Source organism: Drosophila pseudoobscura, chromosome X, assembly GCF_009870125.1.
Source record: "Drosophila pseudoobscura strain MV-25-SWS-2005 chromosome X, UCI_Dpse_MV25, whole genome shotgun sequence".
Lineage (NCBI taxonomy): Eukaryota > Metazoa > Arthropoda > Insecta > Diptera > Drosophilidae > Drosophila > Drosophila pseudoobscura.
The window spans coordinates 44944692-44967273 of record NC_046683.1 but is presented as its reverse complement, the minus strand read 5'-3'; the positions used below and the strand labels follow the sequence as shown (position 1 = coordinate 44967273).

Here is a 22582-nt window from a genome sequence, read left to right as displayed (position 1 = left end):
GTGTGTGTGACTTATCGACATCTAGCGAGGCATGGCTTCCGCTTCCTGCTGCTGTTACAGCTATTGCCTCTGCTTCAAGTGCCACTCGACAACTTGCTACTTAACCTTTCAAGCAGGATTGCCCCACCTCCGCACACACATTGATTATTAACACCAGTTGCCCCTTGCGCGCCCAGACACTCCATTTATGCCCCTCGAGGACGTGTCCAAGCAAAGAGATTCGCCCCCGAAGACATCAGCGGCAGGAACATGGCCAAATGAGTATTGGATTTCGCTTGGCCCCGGAGCTAATAGATTTTTTGTGTTTATCTGGTGACAGGGACACGGTCTTTGATTGCCAATCGACTCCAATCAAATGAGTTTCTCGCCCTTTCGCTGCGTCCTCTGGCACTCTTCCCCCGCACGGATTTGGATTACGAGCAGGCAGCGGCTGTTGCTGCCACCACTCTGATAACGGTCCATAAATTGTCCTACAACGTCAGGGCCTGCGGCCCGCAATATCAGTCGGCGCATTACACACACGCCACCGACTCCGACGCCGAAACCCAAAACTAGCCTCCCCTTAAATATGATGAATGATGGGTGTGTGCGGGCTGTACATACATATATCTCTCCATGCGATACATAATTTCTGTTTTATTTGCATATTTCCTTCCACCCCATCTACTGCAAACACCAGAAATACCATTCTCGTTTTTTCCCGCTAACAATCTCATTTTATTTGAATAAACAACATGTTTCTGCCCCAACACGAGCAGCATGGACTGGACTGGGCTTCTTATGGGTCTTCCGGCCACCGCCAATGCATTTGCCCCTACATCTGCTGTCGCAAGGTCACTCAAGATCCATAACAATTATCACTGGACAGAGGGCCAGCTGTCGCCCATTCGAATGTTGCAATCGAGTCTGTTTTTAAAGTGGAGTACATCTTTTGAGAGTGCCGCAGGGAGCCAACTCCACAGCGACAGAAACTTGAAGAAAATGGGCGAAATTCTAGACTACTCGTAGATAGTGTATATGGATGCCGACTTTCCTGCATGGTAAACTCTAAGACATTTCCACGAAAAAAATAAATAGTTTCGCTGCTTTCATCATCACACATTGCGCGAACTGGTCGCCAGAATTTTATGAACTTTTGCTCCATTTCGAGTAGCAATTTTGTAGCGCGTGGCTGGCCGACTGCCAGCAGAGCAGAGCAGGGCCAGAGTCGGTGCCGGAGCCGGAGCCGGAGCGAGTCCCGGAGTCGTCGGACCTGGACCTGGACCTGGAAAGATGCATGGACCCATGCGGTTCCAGACTGCGTGTAATGCTGTATCTGTATCTGTGGCTGTGGCTGTATCTGTGGCTGTGGCCACCCAGGTAACCTTGAATCTCCTGGAACGTGCAAGAGTTCAACTACCTACACATTTGGGATGGCGTTTGCAGCGATCGTTGATCATTTGGCTGCCACTTTCAACTGGCCAAAATGCCCGAAAAAATACAATCCAAAAATCCACAATCCCAGCCAGAGGAAAGATAAGAGATGCGAAAGCTATAAATAAATGCAAGGCATTATAATGACAGCAATAAAGAACACGATGATGACGCGGCACACCCCATTCATCAGTTTCGATGCGGCACGCACAGCCACAGCTGGAGCCCGGGGGTGCTGGTCTGGTCTGGTCTGGAGTGGAGTGGAGTGGAGTCCACGCATCTCGTTCGTGCTGCCTGTTGCACATTTCAATGAACTTTTCTCCGCTGTCTGCCCTTTCGCTTAAGGATTATTTAAATCTCTCACTGGCAGCTGGCCGACTGATGAAAAGGGAGCAAGTGGGGCAAGTGGCAGATTGCTAATTGCAATGCCTGCCACATAGCCGCGTACTTTATGGACATTTTGGACGGCATGCTTGCGTATACGCAGTTCCATATTCTATTAAATGCCGCTTTATTTGCCTAGCCCTATTGTCAGGAAATTTAATCCCATTGAAAATAAACACAGACATCATTAGCATTTAAGTCCATTCTCGATCCCAAAAATATTTACGGCAACACTACCACACATTAACCACTACCAGTCTATGCATTTTCCATTGTTCAGGCAACAAGTATGAATGGTTTCTCAGAATAATAATCCTTTGAATGACATCGCTAAATTACTTTCCATTGTTCCAACGAATTCGTTTCGCAAAATAAATATTTGTTGGCGAATTTCGGTGCAGATATGTTACAACGACCCCCAGATATATTGACTATATTCAAATTCATGCGAACTCTGAACAAATGTGTTCGATATTGTTTCAATCATTCGCACTGTACATATATGTATGCATCGACTCGTATTAAACATATTTTTGCTTTCTTTGAAGATGCGTCTGAAATAAATGGCCTGATCATCAGGTTTCTTTGCGTATTTAGGATTCTGCCCTACATCTCAAGCCTTCCTTCCACTGCAGCCTTCGCCGTCAGCTGGCTATCAAATTACACTTTTGACTCTTATCGCTTGCCCCATCCACAAGCAGCCAGACTGCCACTCATTTAGTATGAGGCCGCATGCAACATGTGGTCTTGGCTCTGCTCCTCTGTGGCTGCGCTGTGGACCGCACAGAGGCAACGACTTGTTTTCGTTGCACTCTCGGCCTGGGTGCGGGTGTGCTACCGATTTATTTATGCAAAGCCGTTTGTAAAGTATTTCCCACCTTTAAGGAGGGCTGTTCCAATGTTAAACATATTGATGTACATAAATGGATGTATTGTGTATTCGTGTGTGTGTGTGCTTGTGTTAGCCTTAAAAACAAATAAAGTCAAATTTGGCATGCAAATCCTTTAAATCAAACAAAAGGAATTGCAAACGGGGCGGTTCGGTACGGTTCGGTTCGGTTCGGGGGCGTAGCGAATAAACCAAGGCCAATAAACGTCGACAAGCGACACGCTGGATGACAGCGAACTTTTTGGCCTCCCCCTTCCCACCCCCTCGCAGCCGTACAACAAGTACATCGCAAAACAAATTGGAAAACATAAAATCAACAGAGCTAATAGTTCACTTAGGGGGCAGAACCAGGCAACAAAGAGTACGCCACGAACCAGGCAGCGCCCCCACCGAAAGACCACAAGGAGGAAACCGAACATGGGATGCCCTGCGCTGGACCATTTACCGAATCTTCATCTTCCAAAAAGACCCTGGAGAGGTATCAAATGAGTTTAGAATACCCTCACGGGATCATCTCTAAGAATGTATCCCAATTCTAAGACTGGTTCCGCTGAAAAACGTATGCTCCATGGACTATGAATGTGACACATTTTCTTTCACTTTTTCCAATCCAAGAAGATGCCTGTCTTGTTATGCCGATGCCATCAGATAGGGTATAACGGAGCAGACTGTGGATGTCGTTTTTCTGTCGCTTTCGCGTCTGCCCACCAAGATGGGTCTTTGGGTGCCTGCTTAGTATGACATACTGGCACACTTTCCTTACCTCCAGCCCTCCCTTTATCGCTCACGGCTCTTGGTACGTCTTGTGTGACCGGGAGAGCCCTTTCCTATGCCCTATGCCCATGCCCCCAGTCATATTGAGCCGATTTACTATTGAAAATACAATTTTATTAGAATTTTCCTCACTTTTTTTGTTTGTCTTGAACGGTCTCGGGGTTTCCCTTCATTGAGTCTTCATTGAGCCACCGACGTTTTTGAATGTGCAACGCTCTGACGACTTTTGAATTTGATGTGCGTAACTTTTTACGACACCAACCACCGACAACCACTCAGATCTGCTGCGCTGTACGATGCATACGATGGCCCTATCTGTACATGGAATGTGATTTAACAAAAAAGTGATAGTATTGGCCTGCTCCAGCAGCTGTTGCTGTTGCTGCTGCTGCTGCTTCTGGTGCTGCTAGTTTGAATACAATTTTATTGCTTATTGGTTTTGGGAATTGCATATGGCCCGGCGGGGCAAATGGCCGCAAACTCAAAGCGGGAAATCATAATGACTCATAAATTTATAAGTGAAATATATGAAACTTTGATTTCAGCCAGTGGGCACCCCATACCGACATGGACTGGGGGCCGATGAGGATTTTATTTATTATGTTTTGTCTTTCGACACTTTCGCGGGCATTAACATGAGGCACTCGAGTCGAGTCGAGTCGCGACCGAACTGTGCCGGTCTCGGCCCCGGTCCGGGCCCGCCCATGTTTGCCGGTTAGGCCCAAATAATCGGCGCTACGTGCGGCCCATTCTAAGCAAACAGGCGGCGAATTCTGGGACTCCCCAGAATTCCTAGAGTCTAAGATGCGTGCATATGGATCGTCGAAAGGGGCAGAAGGGGTCGGCGTCGGCGTCGGCTCTGACATTGGCCACGCGGGCGGTGCACGTGCTGGCGGCGTTCCGTCTGTGAACTGCATAAACGTTGCCTCATTATGTCAGGAAGCCCATTTTGAAATGCCTCAGATGGCCAGAGACGCGGGCAGCATCTCTGCCAGGAATGTGTCGAAAATCAAAGTCTTCTTTGGGGATTGTTCAATTTGTATTACTTTCGTTTTGGGCCTAATGATATCATTAAGTGTTCCGGCCAGATTGTTGAATCAGATGTTTAGCATACGTAGTCGGTAAATTGAGCATGATGGAATTACGAGTTCATACGAGTATGTATGTATGTATGAATGGATGTACATATGTACCTGAAAGTGAATGAGTTGGAAGATTCGAGTAATTCTATTTGGTATTTTGATACGTGACGCAATTGCATATAGACATATGGCCCATGGGATGGATGGTTATGATTATGCATTTGTTTTGATGTTGCTATTTATAAAGCATCAATATAAAAATAACACATTTGCAGCTTTTTTTTGACATAAAAATCCCTATATACAAGAAACTACAGAACTTTTTGCAATTATAATTTTAGCTGGTAGTAAAAATTGTTAAAAAAAATATGTCTTTTGCCATTTACTAGAAAAGCTATGGAATCGGAAAAGAGTAGTTTTTATTTGTGACTAGTTTATGCTACAGATATAAAAAGTGGCCTCCACGAAGTACCAAGTATGCCAGATCGATGGACTGCACATATTGTACTATATCGATTTTATTACTAAAAGGAAGCATACACGAGCTGAGCAAAGTTATCATAAAGATAATGGATGTACATAAGAGGAGATCCATCAGTCAATCAAAGGGTTCAATGCCTTTTTTCCAGTGTAGTGATCTGTCATTTTATTCACATCTTTATGGAGCTTCCTTGCCATGTGGTGGGAACCACGGTTTATGATGTGTCAGCAGGCATGGCTGGAAGATCATCAAAATGTGTTCTGTGAACTGTCAGCTAGCTGTGTCTAATGAAGAGATGAAAATACTTTTACTGAATGATCACAATTGAAAGTAATTTGCATTCCAGACCATAAAAGACTGGCGGCGTGAAAGTTTTGAGCCTCGAAATGTTGTATCTTGTGGGTTCTTCTAGAGCCATGCTTGATAAATATTAATTGTCGGCCCCTGTCCAGTGACAATTTGAGGTCAGCGGCATAGTTTTAAATGTATGTACAAGATCGTATCTGTATCTGCATCTGTTTCTGTTTCGGTTTCGGTTTCGTTTTCTTTGGGGAGCTGGCGCCCATTAATTGTGTTAGATTATTCACACATGACAAGTGGAGAGGTCGAATTGGACAACAGCAGACTGGTAGTAGACAGCGAGGCAGAAGTTTGCTGAGAACTTGAATGGGTTTATCAGTTGCCCTTGGTCGCTGGCAATTAGAAAATGAGTTGAGGCTGGGATTACAATGATTTATTGGGTGGGCCCAATTTTAAGGTTTCAACACAAATAACTTGACAAAAAGTGTATTTATGGGTAATTTTCGGCATTGATCTCTGACATTACAGCTGCCACAGAGCCGCTGACAAACAAATTACAAACTGTCTTCGGTTCTAGGTGTGTCTCCGCTGCCTTATCTGCCATCGGTTTGTGGCTAAGATCTAGAGATCCGGCTCTCCTAATTGCCATTAATCTCGGCCGCCGATCTGCCCCACTGGTAACCCATGAATGACGCATAGGTCCGTCGGCTCGTCTCTGCCAATTTGTGAGCGAAAGACGACCACAAAGTTGTGCGGCTTCCAGGTGGGCATATGCCGCCTTTTGGGTGTGTGTGCACCCCGGAATGGGCATGGACAAGGGCTTCGTGGCTGGCGCCGTGTTCCCGTAATTGCAATATGCATTCGTCAGTTGTACCTGAGGGATGCCTGCTGGTAGCTTCCCCGTCGAGTCAAGTGCGGCTCGTGTTACCAATAATTGCGGCTGACAGACAACGTGTCTGCGGTGGGCTTATTTGGCCGCAGAAGTGTCCGCTTGCGTGAACACGTACTCGTAGCTATTATTTATTGCCAAATATTTATATATTGATTACATATTGAAACAGGAGCTAATCCTTTCTCTGTTATTTCTTGCAGTGTTGTGGCTCTGATCAAAATGCGTCTGCTACTGTTGATGCTGGGCCTGGTTTGGACGTTCTTAGCTCCTGCCCGTTGCTCCTTTGACCTCATAGGACAGTCCATTAAAGGTAAATATATCAGGGTATCTGGGAGAATAAATATGAGAGATGAAAGATTCAAAACTTTTAGGGAAAGCATTAATCAAACTGTGCGATAGTCGTTTTGTACAACAATTATCTTGTAGGCCTGGATGAGTAGATTACTTACTTCCTTCTACTTCAAATTTGCAATATAACCCCAAAATATTATTTTTTAGTTTAAACGCCAAGATTTGCTCTGCGAATTCGGCATTCGCAGCGCGGATATCCACAAAAATTAATGAATTGCAGAGAGAGCTATGCGCCCTTTCGCAGGATTTTATAATTTTGTTGTTGTGTGCTATGCTCCTATTTTTCGAGTTTAGTTCTTTAGTATAATAAATTCTCAACAAAATTTGCCTCCTATCAATCGAATTGTCCAAAGAATGTCAAAGGTGTATAATTCTTAAATGTCAAAATTCAATTAACTTTTGTCAATTGACAAGGTCGTCAATAATTTCTGTGGATGCCGAGTCAAAATTTTGAAAGGGCACAAAGTCAGCAAATCGCCGTGTTTGTATTTGGGGCTATATTGAAAACTTTAAGTATAAGGAAGTGAGCAACTCAACCATGCCTACAATCTAATTTTGTTCTCGTGGAAAGTGTACTGAAAAGTTTTCATTTTGTCGTACAATGTTCATACCTATTATGATGTAAATACATACATATGTATGTATGTATAACCGTACAATAGCTCTTATAATATTTGGAAAAATCTATCCCAAAGGACCAAGGAGACTTCAATTACAAACATGTCCTATGTAGATCCGGGATATTTCTACGAAATATTTGTTCGTTTTATTTCAGATCAGAAAAAACTCTACATGCTTTCTGTTTCTACATGATATCTACACGAATTCTGCACTTGAAAGTATGCTATACTTTACCAAATTTTTTGGGTACATGTAGTAGTGTGTAGCATTCATGTAGAAATCATGTAGAATCAAATAAAATCATGGCTGATGAAATGATTCTTTAACATGAAATTATTTCAATAAACATGCGAAACTAAAGCTCTTATTTTTTAAGAAAATTGCATATAAAATCTGAAAATTTCATTAGTTGAAAATCTTGACTTTTTGAACAGTAAGAAAAACAAGCTCAAAACCTTAAATGGCATTAGTTTCTTCCCATACCCGGTGGAAATTCATAAGAAAGTTCGAGAATTATTTAATTTATGTATGTACATGTAGATAATTAAAGTGTTGTAATTTATTCACTTGAGAACGTTTCTCCATCCTTGCAGATGCCCTTGCCGAGTACACGCTGACGGACATCATGAATAACAATCAATTTGCGGGCATTGAGTTTGGTGAGGCCGAGGATGGGTTTCCCGCCTTCCGGTTCCTGCAGACGGCGGACGTAAAGTCCCCTTACCGCATGCTACTGCCGGAGAAGCTGTACGAGTTCGCCATCCTCATCACTTACCGCCAGAGCTCACTGAAGGGCGGCTACCTGTTCAGCGTGGTGAACCCGCTGGACACCGTTGTCCAGCTGGGCGTTCACCTCTCGCCGGTGGTGAAGAACAGCTACAATGTGTCGCTCGTCTACACGCAGGCCGACCAGAGCATAGGCCGCAAGTTGGCCAGCTTCAGTGTGGCTCATGTGGCGGACAAGTGGAATTCGATTGCATTCCAGGTGCTCAGCGACAGGGTCTCCTTCTACTACGACTGCGAGCTGCGCAACAGCACGCCGGTGACCCGAGAGCCCATAGAGTTGGTCTTCGACTCGGCCTCCACGCTGTATATTGGCCAGGCGGGCTCCATAATTGGTGGAAAGTTCGAGGTAAGTCTGTCGGCGGCCAATTTCATAATCATAATCATAAGCTCTTTAGCTCTAATCAGTTTTCAGTGGAATAGTTTTCGAAATGCTGGAGCGCACACATCTGTTTAGTTTCTTAAGAGGGGTTGTGAGCAATGGAATCTTCTAATTGATATGGAATCTATTTCCGTGTGGGAATGGGGCATATTTCTATACCTGTTTTGAAATCACCTAAGTGAAGCAATTGTAACGGCTCAAGTGGCCTTTCAACGTGCCACAACCCATGCCACAAGAGCTGCGAGCTTTTCACCACTCTCGCCACTCGGGAGCTCTGACTCCAGCCACCCCTAAGTGGCGCCATTTGGACAGCTGGCGGCAAAAGTTGCCAGCCACTCGACACGCGACTCAAACAGTACGTATACCCCGTGGTGGCCCGAGTCTCACTCAAGGCATTCGCTCGCTTGCTCTTTCTCTCTCTCAGCGGCTCTCCCGTGGTATTCAGCGGTGGTTGGGAATTCAGCAGACGAACGCCGGGGTTCACGAGGCACGAGGTCGTTTATGTTGTCTGTGGCACGAACAGATTGCTGTGATTTGATGGTCCTCCTTGGGCTGCGGGTGCGTTTACCTTTCAGTTGCGTTCGCGTTTCCACACTGTTCAGATGGGCAGGCGGCAGCGTCTAAAATGCATTTTTTTTCCGTGAAGCCGCACTTTGCTATAAACCCGTGCGGTCGGTGCTCGTTCTCGTCCTTACTGTCGGCGCTGTCGGTGCCATTGTCGTCGTCGTCGTCATTGCCGGACGTCGTGAGTGCGGTGGCAGCTGGTGCTACTACGGCTACTACTCCTGCTCCTAATCCTGCTACAACAACTGCACATGAAGCCCTTAGCGGGCCCAGCCACAAAAAAGAAAGTGATTTATACGCCTAAATGAAATATGCCTCCTGAGTGGGACTAAACCCCGAGAATCGAGTCAATTAAAGTTCAATTATGCGACCAAAGCTGAAGGACAGGCCGCGCAAGCGTTTGAAAATGCGACCGTTAAACTTCCACTGACTGACCGACCATCGACCATCGAGCAATCGACCAACCGCCATAAAAGTGTGTTCGTGTTCCCCAGCATAATCCCAGCAATTGATCATATCAGAGCCACCATATCGGAGCGAATCCCGTGCAGGACCTATCCACTCTAGGGACAAACCAGATACATATACTATATACCATATCGTAAGGGATATCGTAGGGATAAGTAACAGCCAATACAAATATTTTCAATTAGTGTGGCATGTGCGCGGTCCTCTCATAGTTGCAATTGTTATACTCTTGTTGTACGTTTCTTGTTGTCCACCGCCGCCGCCGCTACCGCCGCCGCGTCGTCGTTGTCTTTGTCGCCGTCGTCGTCGTCGTCATTGTGTCGTTGTCGTTGCTCAAGTTGCGGTTGCCGGTTGTAAAAGTTTCGTTGCACAGTTTTGGGGCACAGGGAACCACGTGAAGCCGGAGCAAGTCATCAAGAATTTAACTCTGCCCCAAAGCGAACCCCATTCAGTGTTCAAACTCCTCCGCCGCCTGGCTAGCCCCGACTTGAAACTGGCTGGGGCATGAAACTTGCTCGCATGGAAATCAATCAATTGCACAATGGCAAGGCAAAGTGCATGTAGTGTGAAAAAGTAAATTAATTGCACACAGCAGGACATCAAAGTTAAGAAACAGCCTGAACGGCAGTGTAAAAATAAAACAAACAACAAAAACAAAAACCAAAAAAAAAACTGAGAAGAGAAGAAAAATTGAGGGCAAATAACATGTGCTGTCATTTGTAATTACAAACGAGCATCACAGAGAAAACTGAACCCATAAATAATTAACAATTACAATAAATTTTAAAATAAAACTCATACCTTAGCGCGCGTGCATAAATAAAGCAAAGTATTTGCAATTAAATTATCTGTGATTTTTGTCAACATATTCAATACTATATCCCTACGCGTCCGCGTGCATATCCCGGTAATTTTTTTTAAAGTGAAGTCCCCCCCAATGCGTTCGGCTTAAAGGTAAATATGGAATCCAGCCGGAGTAAGGGCCACAATATGCGCCACTCACTCGCACACAAATGGTTTGGAATGTCGCCCATCAAATTGAACATGGTTCGCGCATAAATTATGACAAGCGAGGTCCGGGCCAGGCCTGAACAGAACAGGCCAGAGTAGGCCAGAGCAGGGCAGAGTAGGCCAGACCAGGCCAGGCCAGGAAAGCAGTCAGGCAGTGCGGAGTGGCATAAAGCCTCATGGATTGGCTGTGTGCCTTCTCGTTGGCGCGCCTAAATCAATGGCAAACTCATTAAAGCGCCAGCGAGAACTGTTTTTGGCCCCCGACGCGTCACTAACCACAGACATAGCCGTACTCCCGGCACCCGGCACCCGGCACCCGTCACCCGGCTCACTGCTCACTGCTCCGTGCATATGCATATTAAAGCAGCACTGGGCGTATACGTAATATATATCCGTATATATGTATGTATGTATGTATATTATGGTGGGAGGTAGGCCGCCCGCCTTTTGTCTTTGCCTTCTGCCTGCTCCGCATATGGCCAAAAGGCAAAGGAAAATACGTTTTATTTATTAAATAAAAACGCTGCCAAGAAGGCGTTCTCGGCCCACTCCGGCTTTCATTTTAATGGGCGTCCTTGGAGCGGCATCGGGTTGATCAAACAAAAGACAAAGTTGGGCAGAAGCGAGAGTTAACCCTCCGAAGACTAGACTGGGAAAGACACCATACTCATACAGGATCCTTCCCCTTTAAGTTTCTCCAGAATTTCACTTGCACTTAATCGAGCTACAGGACACAAATTATGAGATAACCAACTGCAGTCTGCAGTCTGCAGTCCTCAGTCCAGTGTACCTACATATGTACATACATACTCGTGAATGTGAATTTCTAGCCTTGTTTTCACTTTTAACCAAACTACGAGCATCATAAATATTCATGTGTGTACATTGTTAATATGCATTTAAATATCACAGTCTGATTGTTTTGCTATTGTTTGCCACACTGCCTTGCACAAGGCTTCGCCACCTCTCCCAGGCAGACGGACGGTATGCACCTCGCTTTCGGTAATACTTGTATGTAATTCCGAATTGTGAATTTATCAATTTACCATCATAATGCAATATTAGGACCATTATGCCTACACAATTTCAAATTCAATTTGAAATGTGTATTTACATATTTGGTCACCCTGACAAGCCTGAATATCCTTCTACTCCCCAGAATCCCCTTCAATCGTCGCCATTGTGCGCCGCGATTGTGTTGGAAATTAGTTTTCGAGAGAGGCCTCATCCAGGCAGTCACCCAGAATATCCATTTGCAGTATCCAGTTCCCAATTGGAGGCCCAAACAATATGGAATTCAAAAGCAATTGTTTTCTAAATTATTAATATTTAATTCACGTCACATTGGTTTTTGAATCATTCAAGCGCAGTGCAAGTCGGATGATAGCCCCTTTGTTAAACTTGGACGGCATCCATATCCCTTTGCCGACGTAAATTCCACTCTAAAATCCGCTGAAACGATACATGTTTTCAGATAATATTCAAACAATTTCCAAATTGGTTTATTTCCACGAGCTTTTCACTTTATCTTCGTTGTCAAAGTGCGGAGAGTGGTGGAAAATGAACTCGCCCATAGATAAATGTTACGCTCCAAGTTTTTCTCGGGATCACGTACATCGTGTCACGTAATGCACATGCTATAGCATGTACAACAGATATGAAGTCGATTTTTAGAAACTTCAACATCCTGACAGACACGTTATTTCAGATTATTTAAAAATTATGCGCTATCCAAAAGACAGAAAAGCAGTGGAGCTCATTGAAACATTTTGGAAGCATTTAGTCTCGCATAAATGGCTTCAAGTCTAATATCTCAGCAGATATTATTGCCTTATTCGAATTAGGTCTATAAGTTTCAATTTGATGAACTCAATTCTCTGGAATTCTCATTAGCTGTATTTATTTCTGCTCGAAGAACGGCCATGAAAATGTTGTACCCAACGAAAATGAACACACGGATACACCACGGAGTCTCGTAGACTCGTATACCCGTACCCGTGTACATACCTTCCCTTTTGTATTTATGCCCATAAATGGATTTTTTATTACGTCAAGAGCTGCAGGTCGTTAAAGTCATACATATTCGGGAGCTTATTTTATGAACCTGGAGGGGCAGCCACATAAAACCCCATAAGAAAATGCGGACTGAACAGAAATGTCTTCGATGAGTACAAAAGTAGGGTGTGGAAAGTGGTGAGGGGGGGGGGCTAAGGAAAAACTATGATTATTTTGTAATTTTATGACCACCCCTAGACGGCGATCCATCCGAACCAATGGGGCGGCACCAATAAACATAAATTATGCAAATTTTTAACTCTAATTATACAGCTCCGCCTTCCACCCGGACCCCTGTTCCCATATCCCCCCATGTGGGACTGGCGCATGGCCAGGGAAGTACGCCGATTATTCGGGTTGTTATTAATTAAGCCAGAGACTTCATGAGCGCGTTTTAATCATTGGGAACACGCGTTCCCACTCCCGTCAGGAGGCGGAACCATATACCGTACACCATATACCATGGCATAGACTGGCTGGGATGCCTCACGTTGTGGAGGAGGAGCTGTCAGGCAGTTGCTGCTTATCGATCAAACGCTCACAAAAGTCACAGGCCTGAGGTTAGACAGAAGACATTTCTTCCAGGGACGTTTTGTCCGGGCTCCGACTTCGTATTAAGGATACATATGTGACATATGTATGCCAGCACCAGTTCCCCTACCACGGTCCCCGCAACCTTGCCACAGATAGCTGCAGACAAAGACTCACAGAGAAAGGGAAATTTGTGCGGAAAACGGTGCTTATTAAAAATTACATGTCAAACGGAAGCGTAGCAAAGGAAACCCACACACACAGGGAACCAGAACCCACATGAGATGAGTTGACATAAAACATTCTTCTTGGGTCTGCGACTGGGACTGGGACTGGGTTAGCACTCGGATTCCGGGGAGGGGGTTCCAGGTGTGGGGCGCAGAACCCTTTTTAAGCATTTAGCCCCATTATCTTCATTAGCCGCTAATGTCCGAAAAGGTTTGGGCCCAACTATTCCCGTATTTTTTTTTGGCCACATTTAACTTTTCGGCTACCATGACAACTTCAAAAGTCGTTACTCATTTTTGTGTACTTAATTTGGAGAAGATACCAAATTTCTTATCGCACTCCGACGGCCCTAGCGCCATTTTTTGTTCCACAAGTTTGCCCCTTTTCATTAGGAACAAGAAGAGGAATAAGAAGAAGGTAATTTCATTAGAAAACTTGAACCGTGTCAAACTTTAAGCTTAAACAGCGCCCGTGTTCGCCGTCCCTGCCTCACACCCAGTGTCAGACTCTGTCTCAGACTCAGACTCAGACCTTAGCCCCAGCAATGGGCTCAGCAGCCTGCAGTCGCAGAATTTTAATGCTGCGTGAAGAATGCCACGAGGTGGCAGGAGGCGAAGGCGGAGCGGGGGCATAAGGAGGCTTAGCTGGAAATGGAAGCAGGGCCAAGAGCAAGAGCGGCCCGCAGCCGCTTGACTTGGCATAAAAAAGTTTCCTTTGGCTTCTACTTTTGGGCGCGTACAAAAAGTTTGTGCTACACCGCCGACTCGTTGACTCAATAACTGGTTGCCCCCTGCCTCAGAAGAAGGCCTGGGCGGGGGCGTGGGCGTGGGCGTGCCCCGACCGGGTGCTAAAGACTCAAGGGGGGGCCGTGTGCCCATGGACGCTGCTGGTACTCGTAGCGTAGCTCTAGACTGACACGATTATCGTAATTATGCGCTGGCAGTGGCAGTAGCATACTTTTCTGAGCCACGTAATGCGTTGTGTTGCTGGGAGAGCGAGAGTGCGAGTGCGAGTGCGAGTGCTCGGGGGTTGTCTCTGGGAATGTTTTGTGTACGAGGATGTAAAGCCAACTTTTGCCGCAATTATGTAGGTTGAAAAGTTGCAGCTCGGTTTTTATTTAGCTTTTACTTTTCCACTTTTTTCGGGCGCAACCTCAAGGACACGCTCACATAACCCTCTGGCAAACACTCTGGCTTATGGCCCTGCCTGAGCCTTAGCCTTATTGCGGTTCCCCAAAAAAAAATATGGGCCAAGACGTCTCGAGAGCATGTGACCAATTTGTGTGGCTGCCTTCCAGAAACGCGTTCCTTGAATCGTTCCTTGCCTTTGACGTTGCTATAATTCAATATTTTTCCCAAATAAACTTGTTGGCAGCTTAACTTTTCATAAAGTTTGCTTCTCCCGACACCCCTCTGCTGTTGAGTACGGCAGCAAGGGGCATACCGGGCCGATTGGCGACATGTAACCAGCATTCAGTCTTCCCTAAAAACCGTCGCATGAAGCACTGGTTTACAGGGTGTCAGTCAGGCCAGGTCATGCCAGGACTGTCGGTTATGCTTTTCAGCCGCCACCTCCTGTGCCGCAAATCAGTGAGAAAATGCTGACAAGCGTCGGGAAAAAAGAGAAGCAGAATTAAATAAAACGTATTACATTTGTAGCGTTTACAGGAAGTGTATGAATGGGTGTGAGGGGTCGCAGTCCCCCATCGAGTGCCTGTTAAGAGGGCTTGCTGTAGGCACCCTTTGTGTGCGAACGTGTGCGTGTGTGCCTGTGTGCCTGTGTGCTTGTGGCATGTGGCATGTGGATTGTGTACAAAAACGCTTTGTGGCAAGGCAAGCACCTTCCTTCCTGGGGGCCGTCGTCTTGTGGGAGACGGTAGGGGAGAAAGCTGGCAAGCTTAATACTTCCCACAAAAGCCATTAGGCATCGGTGGCACCAACATCGGTATCGAACTCAGAACTCAGAACTCAGCATCAGAGCTAGAAGTATCCCCGAGCCAAAGTCCAAGCGACCAAGTGACCGGGTCAAATACATTCGCCGACAAACCAAGCCCAACCAAATCGAACCAAACCAAACCAAACCATTTGTGTGGCAGTTGTGGCAATTGTGGCAGCAGCAGCCCGCTTCCCCACCGCCAACTAATTAATATTCCAATTTATGCATTTTCTTTCAGGCAATTCGATTCGATTCGATTCGATTCGTCGCTATACCGTTCGGTTCCTCGATTTCTCGTTTACTCGCGCGCCGCGCCGGTTCTGTATTTGTGCCCCAAGTGCTTCGTAGTACGGGCTCTGCTCCTGAATAATAGTGCGGGGAGACGTGTAAATATCGTACAAAATGGCAATGGTCATATCGACGCGTGCGAAACTCGTGATTACCGCGCTGATTCTGTTCTTCCTTCTCGGCATCGTACTCGTCACGGGCTCCACGAAGGGATGGTTCAATCCCAACCGCTACAACGGCGAGCGGGTGGCAGCTAGGATACAGGTAACTGAGTTGAACCCTTTCCTGTTGCCCCAAAACGGCAACCGGTTTGCGTTGTACTTAAACTAATGGCATTTCAACTAATTAAAAAGAACTGGCCAATTAATTATAGTTATAATCAACACGTGTCCGTGTCCGTACCCGTATCCGTGTCCGTTTCTGCCCACTTTACGGGTCTAAACACTGCGAACTGCGAACTGTGAACTGCGAACTGTGTAGTGTTGTAGTGTTGTAGTGTGTGTAATGCTAAATGCTCAACATCCTGCCCCTTCAAATGCAAACAAATGTCACCGCTCTGAGGTCTTGAACGGGGATCGCTCTGCTGTTCTGTTCCTGCTGGGACTGGAACAGGAAGAGGGATCTAGAACTGCGACTGGAACTGCGAGTGCGACTGGGGCTGGGTGTCTCGCGGCTTATGCGAGTCCAACACGCACATTGAAAACAAACCCACAGCCAGCACAGAACCCACAACAAGTTGGGAAAACTTTTAAACACACTCACACACATTCCTCACCTCCTCAAACATCCTCGCAGTCAGTGCGAGCGAAGAGCAAATAAAGCATAGTCCTACACTACACGGAAACAAATAAAGTTTATTGTGACAAATGTTTCATGACAGCAGACCATTTCGCCCTGGCCGAGCACACCTGTCGCCCAGTGCGAGGCGGGATGCGAGGCTGCTCCGCACAAATAAAACCCATTGCAATTATTAGGGCACATTATAAGCATTTTGTAGCCGCCGCCAGGTCACAAGATAAATTGATAAGTCTGACACGGGTCCGCTCGCCCACGACGCACACTTTTGCCATATGACGAGCTCTCGGGTCCAGTTTGCGGCCAGTGGGCATACACGGCGTGTTTTCAGGATACTCCGGGTTCTGTTTTCCGAATGGTTGGACACTAAAACGGTTCGTAGCCTTATGAAATCTAAAGAGTATTCATTTTTCATAGAATTGGTGGAAAATATTACTAAAATAGAGGTAGAGTTCGATGTTCCATCGATGTTTAATTAATAGACTCTAACTCAAAAGAATATCATTATCGGCACAACAATATTGCTGCGGTTCCTGAAGGAATCTTCACACTGACCCTAATGCGTGCAATCAAATCAATTCCATTAATTTTGTAAAGTATAGCTTTGCCTTGATCACACCATTGCTGCCCCTGCACTATGCTCTCCTTTGGAGACCTTCCTCAAAGGCCACCGAGTCCCAGCGCTCCCTCCATTTAGAGTAAACTTTGACTAATACCTGCATAATTGTTGTGCTAATTTTGTCAGCACGCCCTATTAATGGTTCTATTGACACCCGCAGCTAGGGGAGGACCTCTGGATGTGGCCTTCCCTTCCATATATAGTTGCACTGCTTTGACATTATTTACGCTTACTTATGGGTTTGGCTGGCTTCACCTGACGCGGCACCTCCTAGTCCCAATGCCCCTAGTGCCACCGGTGCCCGTATTGCCCCCTTGTACCCATTTCTGGACTCTGAAAACAGTGATTAAACTAATTTTATGCAGGAGCGAAGGCGAACGTCGAACGGAGAACGGAGAACGGCAAACCGCACAACAGGACGAGGGCGAGGCAATAAAAAACCATTTAAAACATTCAAAGTGTCGCATGCGAAGGAGCGGAGTGAATGTCGACAGCCGTTAACGGGCTGACTTCGATATGGAAACATAGTCGTGGGTTCTACTGCCTCTACTACACGTCTCTCCCCCTCCCCCACCACCAATTTATTTCCATCTTTCCCGCTTGCCTGCTGACTGCTGCCAAACGTGTGTTGGAAAAGCGAAAAGAGAAAAGGAAAAAGAAAACCAGTAACAGAAATACAAACACAAACACAAACCAAAGAAACAAAGTTTAGCAATAAAAATCTAAATAAGAGTGTGGGGGAGGAGTAACAGTAGGAGTAGGAGTAGGAGTAGGAGTAGGAGTAGGAGTACTGCCAGGTGGTGGGATGTATGCTGGGGGCAGGGCTGTTAATAAAGTCATTTCTGCATGCTGCCTCCCCGTGTCCGCTGTCTCCGTTGGCACGCCAACAGGCGTCGGCGATGGGTTCATTAGCAGTAGCTTCCATTACCAAGTCCCGGAGTGGCGAAGTGGCGAGGTGGCGAGGTGGTGAGGTGCCTGTTGTTGTCGCTGTTTCCCTACTTTCTTCTGCTGCCGTTAATTACGACCTGAAACTGAACGCTGCGCAGTGCCTGGGAAGTCTAGGAAGGCGGGAAATGGGAAAACCGAGGAGAAAAGAAGAACAGCAGCAAACTGGCAGCTGCCTCACAATTGGAAATTTATAAAAATTACAGGTGGATTGACAGGCAATTTGTCGATGTTTAATACGATGTGGTTATCCGGTGCCGCTGTCAGTGGCAGTCGCCTCCTGTTAGCAGTTGGCAGCTGGCTTATTGACTGATTCCCTCTAACTCCTGTGGCTTAGTCGTGTGGTACACCAACCCCAAGAGCAAGGTCTATTAGGTTTCATTAGGGCCTAATTACCCAAAAGCGAAATTAGTCGAAGCCAATTATAGTTAATGCATTTGGCGTGTGGCAAGCCCCCGCCCGATCAACTCGTTGAGAGTCTTTTGGACATTTATGACCTGCCAGGCATTGTGTTAGTTGTCGTCGATTCATGTTTGTTGGCCGGGTATTTCCGCGTAATGAGCTTCACCTTCGAGACAGATAAAGGGACTGCCCCTGTGGAAGGAGTGGACCACCGAAATCAGGAGTATATTGTGAAAATTAACTTAGTAGTCATGATAATATGCTCATATAACGAGGTTGTAAGGTGGCAAAGATTATATATGAATGGAAGTTTTCCCCTAAGTGTAGCCCATCGACATTTCTGCGAAATTGTAACAAAGTAGCCAAACATTACCATTAACTTGCACTCACTCGCCCTCTCGATTGAGCAATAAAGAACTACAGGAAGCACATTCCTTTAGATTTACCCAGACATTTCTAGTCATACCCGTACATATATATATACGTGTAAGCAAGCAGTTGCATTTTCCCGCTGCACTGGGGGCTGGCAATAAATAATGAAAATATCCGAATGCCAGAGAAACGGCAGCAGAAGGAAAGGGGAGCTGGTAGCTGGTAACTGGGAGCTGGGGACGAGAGTAACGAGTTAACCCAGAAACAAAGTGCAGCGTGGAAAAAGTGAGGAATATGGATCGTTCTGAAGGATATCCGCAGGAGGTACCCTGCAAGCAGTACAAGGCGGTACTGCTTGTTATGGTTAATACAGCTTTCACTTATTTCTGTACGGCTGTATGTCACGTGCTTTGAAGATCTAATCTAATAGATGGGGAAAAAGAAAATAAATTAAATAAAAATGTAGATAAATATTTCATATATTATCCGACTGTTGCATGGTGAAACATATCTATATCTTTTTACTATATAAAAAAGTTTTGGGTTGTCGTCGCACGAACAAGAGGGCTTGCCCCCTAGTTATATATAAAGTCCCATACCAATTACTTGGTAAAAATAAATATTACTGCTTAATACGATTAATAATAGATTAACAAACTCTAGGTAAATGCCATAGCCGCTTTTACTGAGAATAAAGGAAATGTGTTCCATATTCCGGAGTGTCGTGCTCGGGAGCTTTGCATCAGAAAATTCCAAATATAATCTCACATATCTGATGGGTACAAATTTCGCCAGGCAGGACATTAAATATTGAGCAGCTCTCCATTCATTTGATTTATGAAAACGTATTATACCCTTGCTATCCAGTAGGAGGTAAACTTTCGCATGCCACCGGAGAAAACATTATGTGCTCGCCATCCATACTCGGGCTCGTGCTCGTACTCGCATTCCTTTTTGCGAGGACTGGGAATACTCGTAAGCATATGAGGAACTAGCTTCCGTTACGTTTATGATAATATTTTATTAAAGCGCAGCATGGCACTCTAAATGTTAGCTTCGCTGGCAAATGGCAAATCGCAAATGGAAGGCTGGGCCAGGGGCAGGGGCGGGGGTAGGGGCGGGGAGCAGTACGCATCCACGTAGCAGCCATATCGAAGTCAAAGTCGAAGAAGTCGATGTCGATGTCGATGACGACACGCCCCGCCAAGCGTCCATAATAAATTTTGTTTTCCGAAAGCCAAGTTCGGGGACGATGCGCCTCTTTTGTTTGCGGTGACTGTGGCGTGGCCCTGGGCCCTGGGCCCGACCCCACCGCCAGTCAGTCCAACGTCGATGGCATAGATAGGGAGATGGCAGAGTCCCGGCTTTGGGCTCGGGGGTGGCAACTTTTGCATGACTTTTGCGGTTCTGACAGTGTGATAGGCACAACAAAGTTTTGGCAGATTCCCAGAGCAGACCGCCCCCTCTTAAACTTGTTGCATTGACAGCATGCAGCGGAAGTTGCGCTGTGCCCCATCTCCGATTCACTGCATATCAGCGATAAGCAGCATGTTAATGTTGCCTGCGTGACGCGAACTTTCTGCTGCGAGTGCAGCAAAGTATGCAACATTCTACTTTTGCCAGCATTCTTCTGTGTTGCTGCTGCTACCCCTGTGGCTTCCCCAGCAAATTGGATAGAGCCCTCCCTCGTTCGAGTCGAACTGCAGTTGGCAAGCGTGTTGACAACGCTACGCACAGTGCAGGCCAGAAGTAGATGTCTCTGGGAAAGGGTGGATTGAGTGGACGGGGTGGAAATGGTGGGTACTATACTCCTCCAGCCCCTGGCCACAATATAAATAGCACTGATTTGTGCTAACAAATACGGTGGCGGTGGCTGTCGACGTCGACGTCGACCGACTCTGCCTCTGCGCGTACGAGTATCTGCTATCTGGTATCTGCGACTTGCTGGCAGCCCAAAAGTTAAGCCAACCAACCATACAACCCATTTGTTTATTATGAAAATACGGGCTGGCTGGGGCTGGGAGCTGGAGCTGGAGCTGTAGCTGTAGCTGGAGCTCGGCAGCGGAGCAGGAGAGTGCCGTGCCGTGCCTGGTCTTGGTCCTCGTCTGGGTCCTGTACCTGGGTGTACGAGTATATGTGTGTGCTGCCCACAAAAACCTTAAACTGATGACACACTTCACATGGAGGTTTCTGCCTCTGGCCATTTTTTTTTTCGTTGCCGTGTGCCCGTTGCCGGTTGCTCGGCGCAGGGTTTCGGTGCTGCATTTCCGCTTGAATGGCGTCTGTGCTCGGAGCAACTAACAGCCCATTGACAAGGGGCATCCCGGCCAGTGGGGGCCACCCCCCGGGCCCACACCCGGGCTCAGTGGAGGAGTAAGTGTGTCACCACACACGACCACGTAACTGAAAGGCATACTTACCGTTTTAAAACTGTGCTCTCTGTACATGGCACACTAGTAGGAGTACGACTATATTGACTTTGAAGCATGAAAAGCTTTCCCAGATACTCCAATACACTGGGGGCGAACTCTTTATTACCGCTGCTTGGGTCCCTGTTCCTGTCTCTGTCCCTGTCCCTGTCCCTGTCCCGCGCCTGTTATGTGTGTCTGAGCCGTACAATAGAAACGATGGCTACGGCGATGGCGATGGCAATGGCTTGGGAATAAGCGACAAGATGACTTCCTGATCGGGTGGCTTAACGCCGTGCCTTGGCTTTGGATTGTGGCGGAGGTGGAGGCGGGAGCGAGCCTTGCGGCAGCCCTTTCTTTTGCTCAGCCTCAGCCTCGGCATCGAACTCAGCTTCCGCCTCTGTGACGAACAGGGAGTTAATGTCCTTCAGGAACCCCTCCAGGCTTCGCATACTGGTCTGCAGCTGGATGAAGCTCTGCTCGTCAAAGATCTTCAGCTGTACGCGATCGATGGTGTCCTTGGACAAACTGGCCTGCTCGTAGTAGGCCCGACGCTTGTCGAGCATCTTCCGGCATTGCAGACCCACGTTTGTGACGAAGATAATAATGTCCTTGATGAGGCCGTTGATAACGCGGTTCCGATTGCGCCTGACCCGTGTGTTGAGCTTCGATTTTTTATACGTGGACTGAAACTTTGCGTAGATTAGCTCAAGGTCATTTGGCATGCCCTTAAGAGCGTCCTGAGTGTAGACCAGCAAACCCTGAAAATGGATTGAATCGGCAATGGATCTCATTTCGATTGGCGCTCATATCACTGCCCACCGCCCACCGCCCACTCACGTTCATATCTGTGATGGCATGGGACTGCGAGTAGATCGTGTAGTCCGGCCACCAGTCGTCGCTGTAACCTCCGTATTCATCTCGGGTCACGGGCAACATTTGGGTCCAGGCGATCTTCCGGATCAAGACTGTGCGGGGGCCCATCAGCTCTTGGATGAGGTCGCGCACCTGCGACACCCCAGAGGAGCAAGAGTTTGACCTTTGCGACTGCATCGAGGAAATACTTTGGATTTTTGTAGTCTTCATTGAGACGGGAATCGAACTATTGCAAACGAATATTTGTGTGAGGTGAGGGAATGCCTGGCGGAGAATGTCTGTTTTTTTCCAAGTGTGATTTTGCGATTGACTTTCCGAAATAAATTTCGGAGGTAACTTGACTCTGATCATATTATTTTATCTATAATTCTCTGCCTACTTTGCGTCATCTCCTGTGAGAGAAAGCGAATCCTCCGGGGAATGGCTTACGTTTCCCATCCGCAGCGTTGTCACACTTTGCTTTGTGGTTACCATGGGTTTATGAAACTGTCTAAAGCCACTTCCACACGCACAAATCTTATGCACACACATAACGTGTTGGTTTATGCAAAGTATGTATCTATGACTTTGTGTACATTACTCGATTCGAACAAAGTCCACAGGAGATGTCATTATTGCCGTTGCGGTTTGTACCTAGCACTCGCAGTTGACCATCTTGAAAATACTCGCATCCGAAACAAAACTGTTTAGCTACTACATTAATCAATAATTTCAAAACGTTACCAACAGATAT

At 46.5% G+C, this 22582-nt stretch overlaps 2 protein-coding genes across 18 annotated transcripts in view; one reads left to right on the top strand and one right to left on the bottom strand.

Moving 5' to 3' along the window:
- Mp (collagen XV/XVIII-type protein multiplexin) overlaps positions 1-22582 on the top strand; it is a 56356-nt gene that overhangs the window by 6853 nt on the left and 26921 nt on the right. For 13 of the 17 annotated variants that reach the window (XM_033382673.1, XM_033382672.1, XM_015187277.2 and 10 more), the window contains exons 3-4: positions 6416-6525; positions 7781-8319. In XM_033382673.1, the coding sequence (XP_033238564.1) occupies positions 6435-6525; positions 7781-8319 (630 nt within the window). In that variant the 5' untranslated portion in view covers positions 6416-6434. Of the gene's footprint in view, positions 1-6415; positions 6526-7780; positions 8320-8918; positions 10339-15382; positions 15697-22582 lie in introns of those variants that run through there. The other 4 variants (XM_002134792.4, XM_033382674.1, XM_015187268.2 and 1 more) reach the window with 3 other exon arrangements.
- LOC4813043 (uncharacterized) lies at positions 21073-22172 on the bottom strand. The gene is made up of 2 exons (XM_001353310.4): positions 21814-22172; positions 21073-21734 (listed from the first exon to the last, which is right to left on the bottom strand). Exons 1-2 carry the CDS (start codon positions 22057-22059, stop codon positions 21261-21263), a joined length of 720 nt encoding a protein of 239 aa, XP_001353346.4. The 5' UTR covers positions 22060-22172; the 3' UTR covers positions 21073-21260.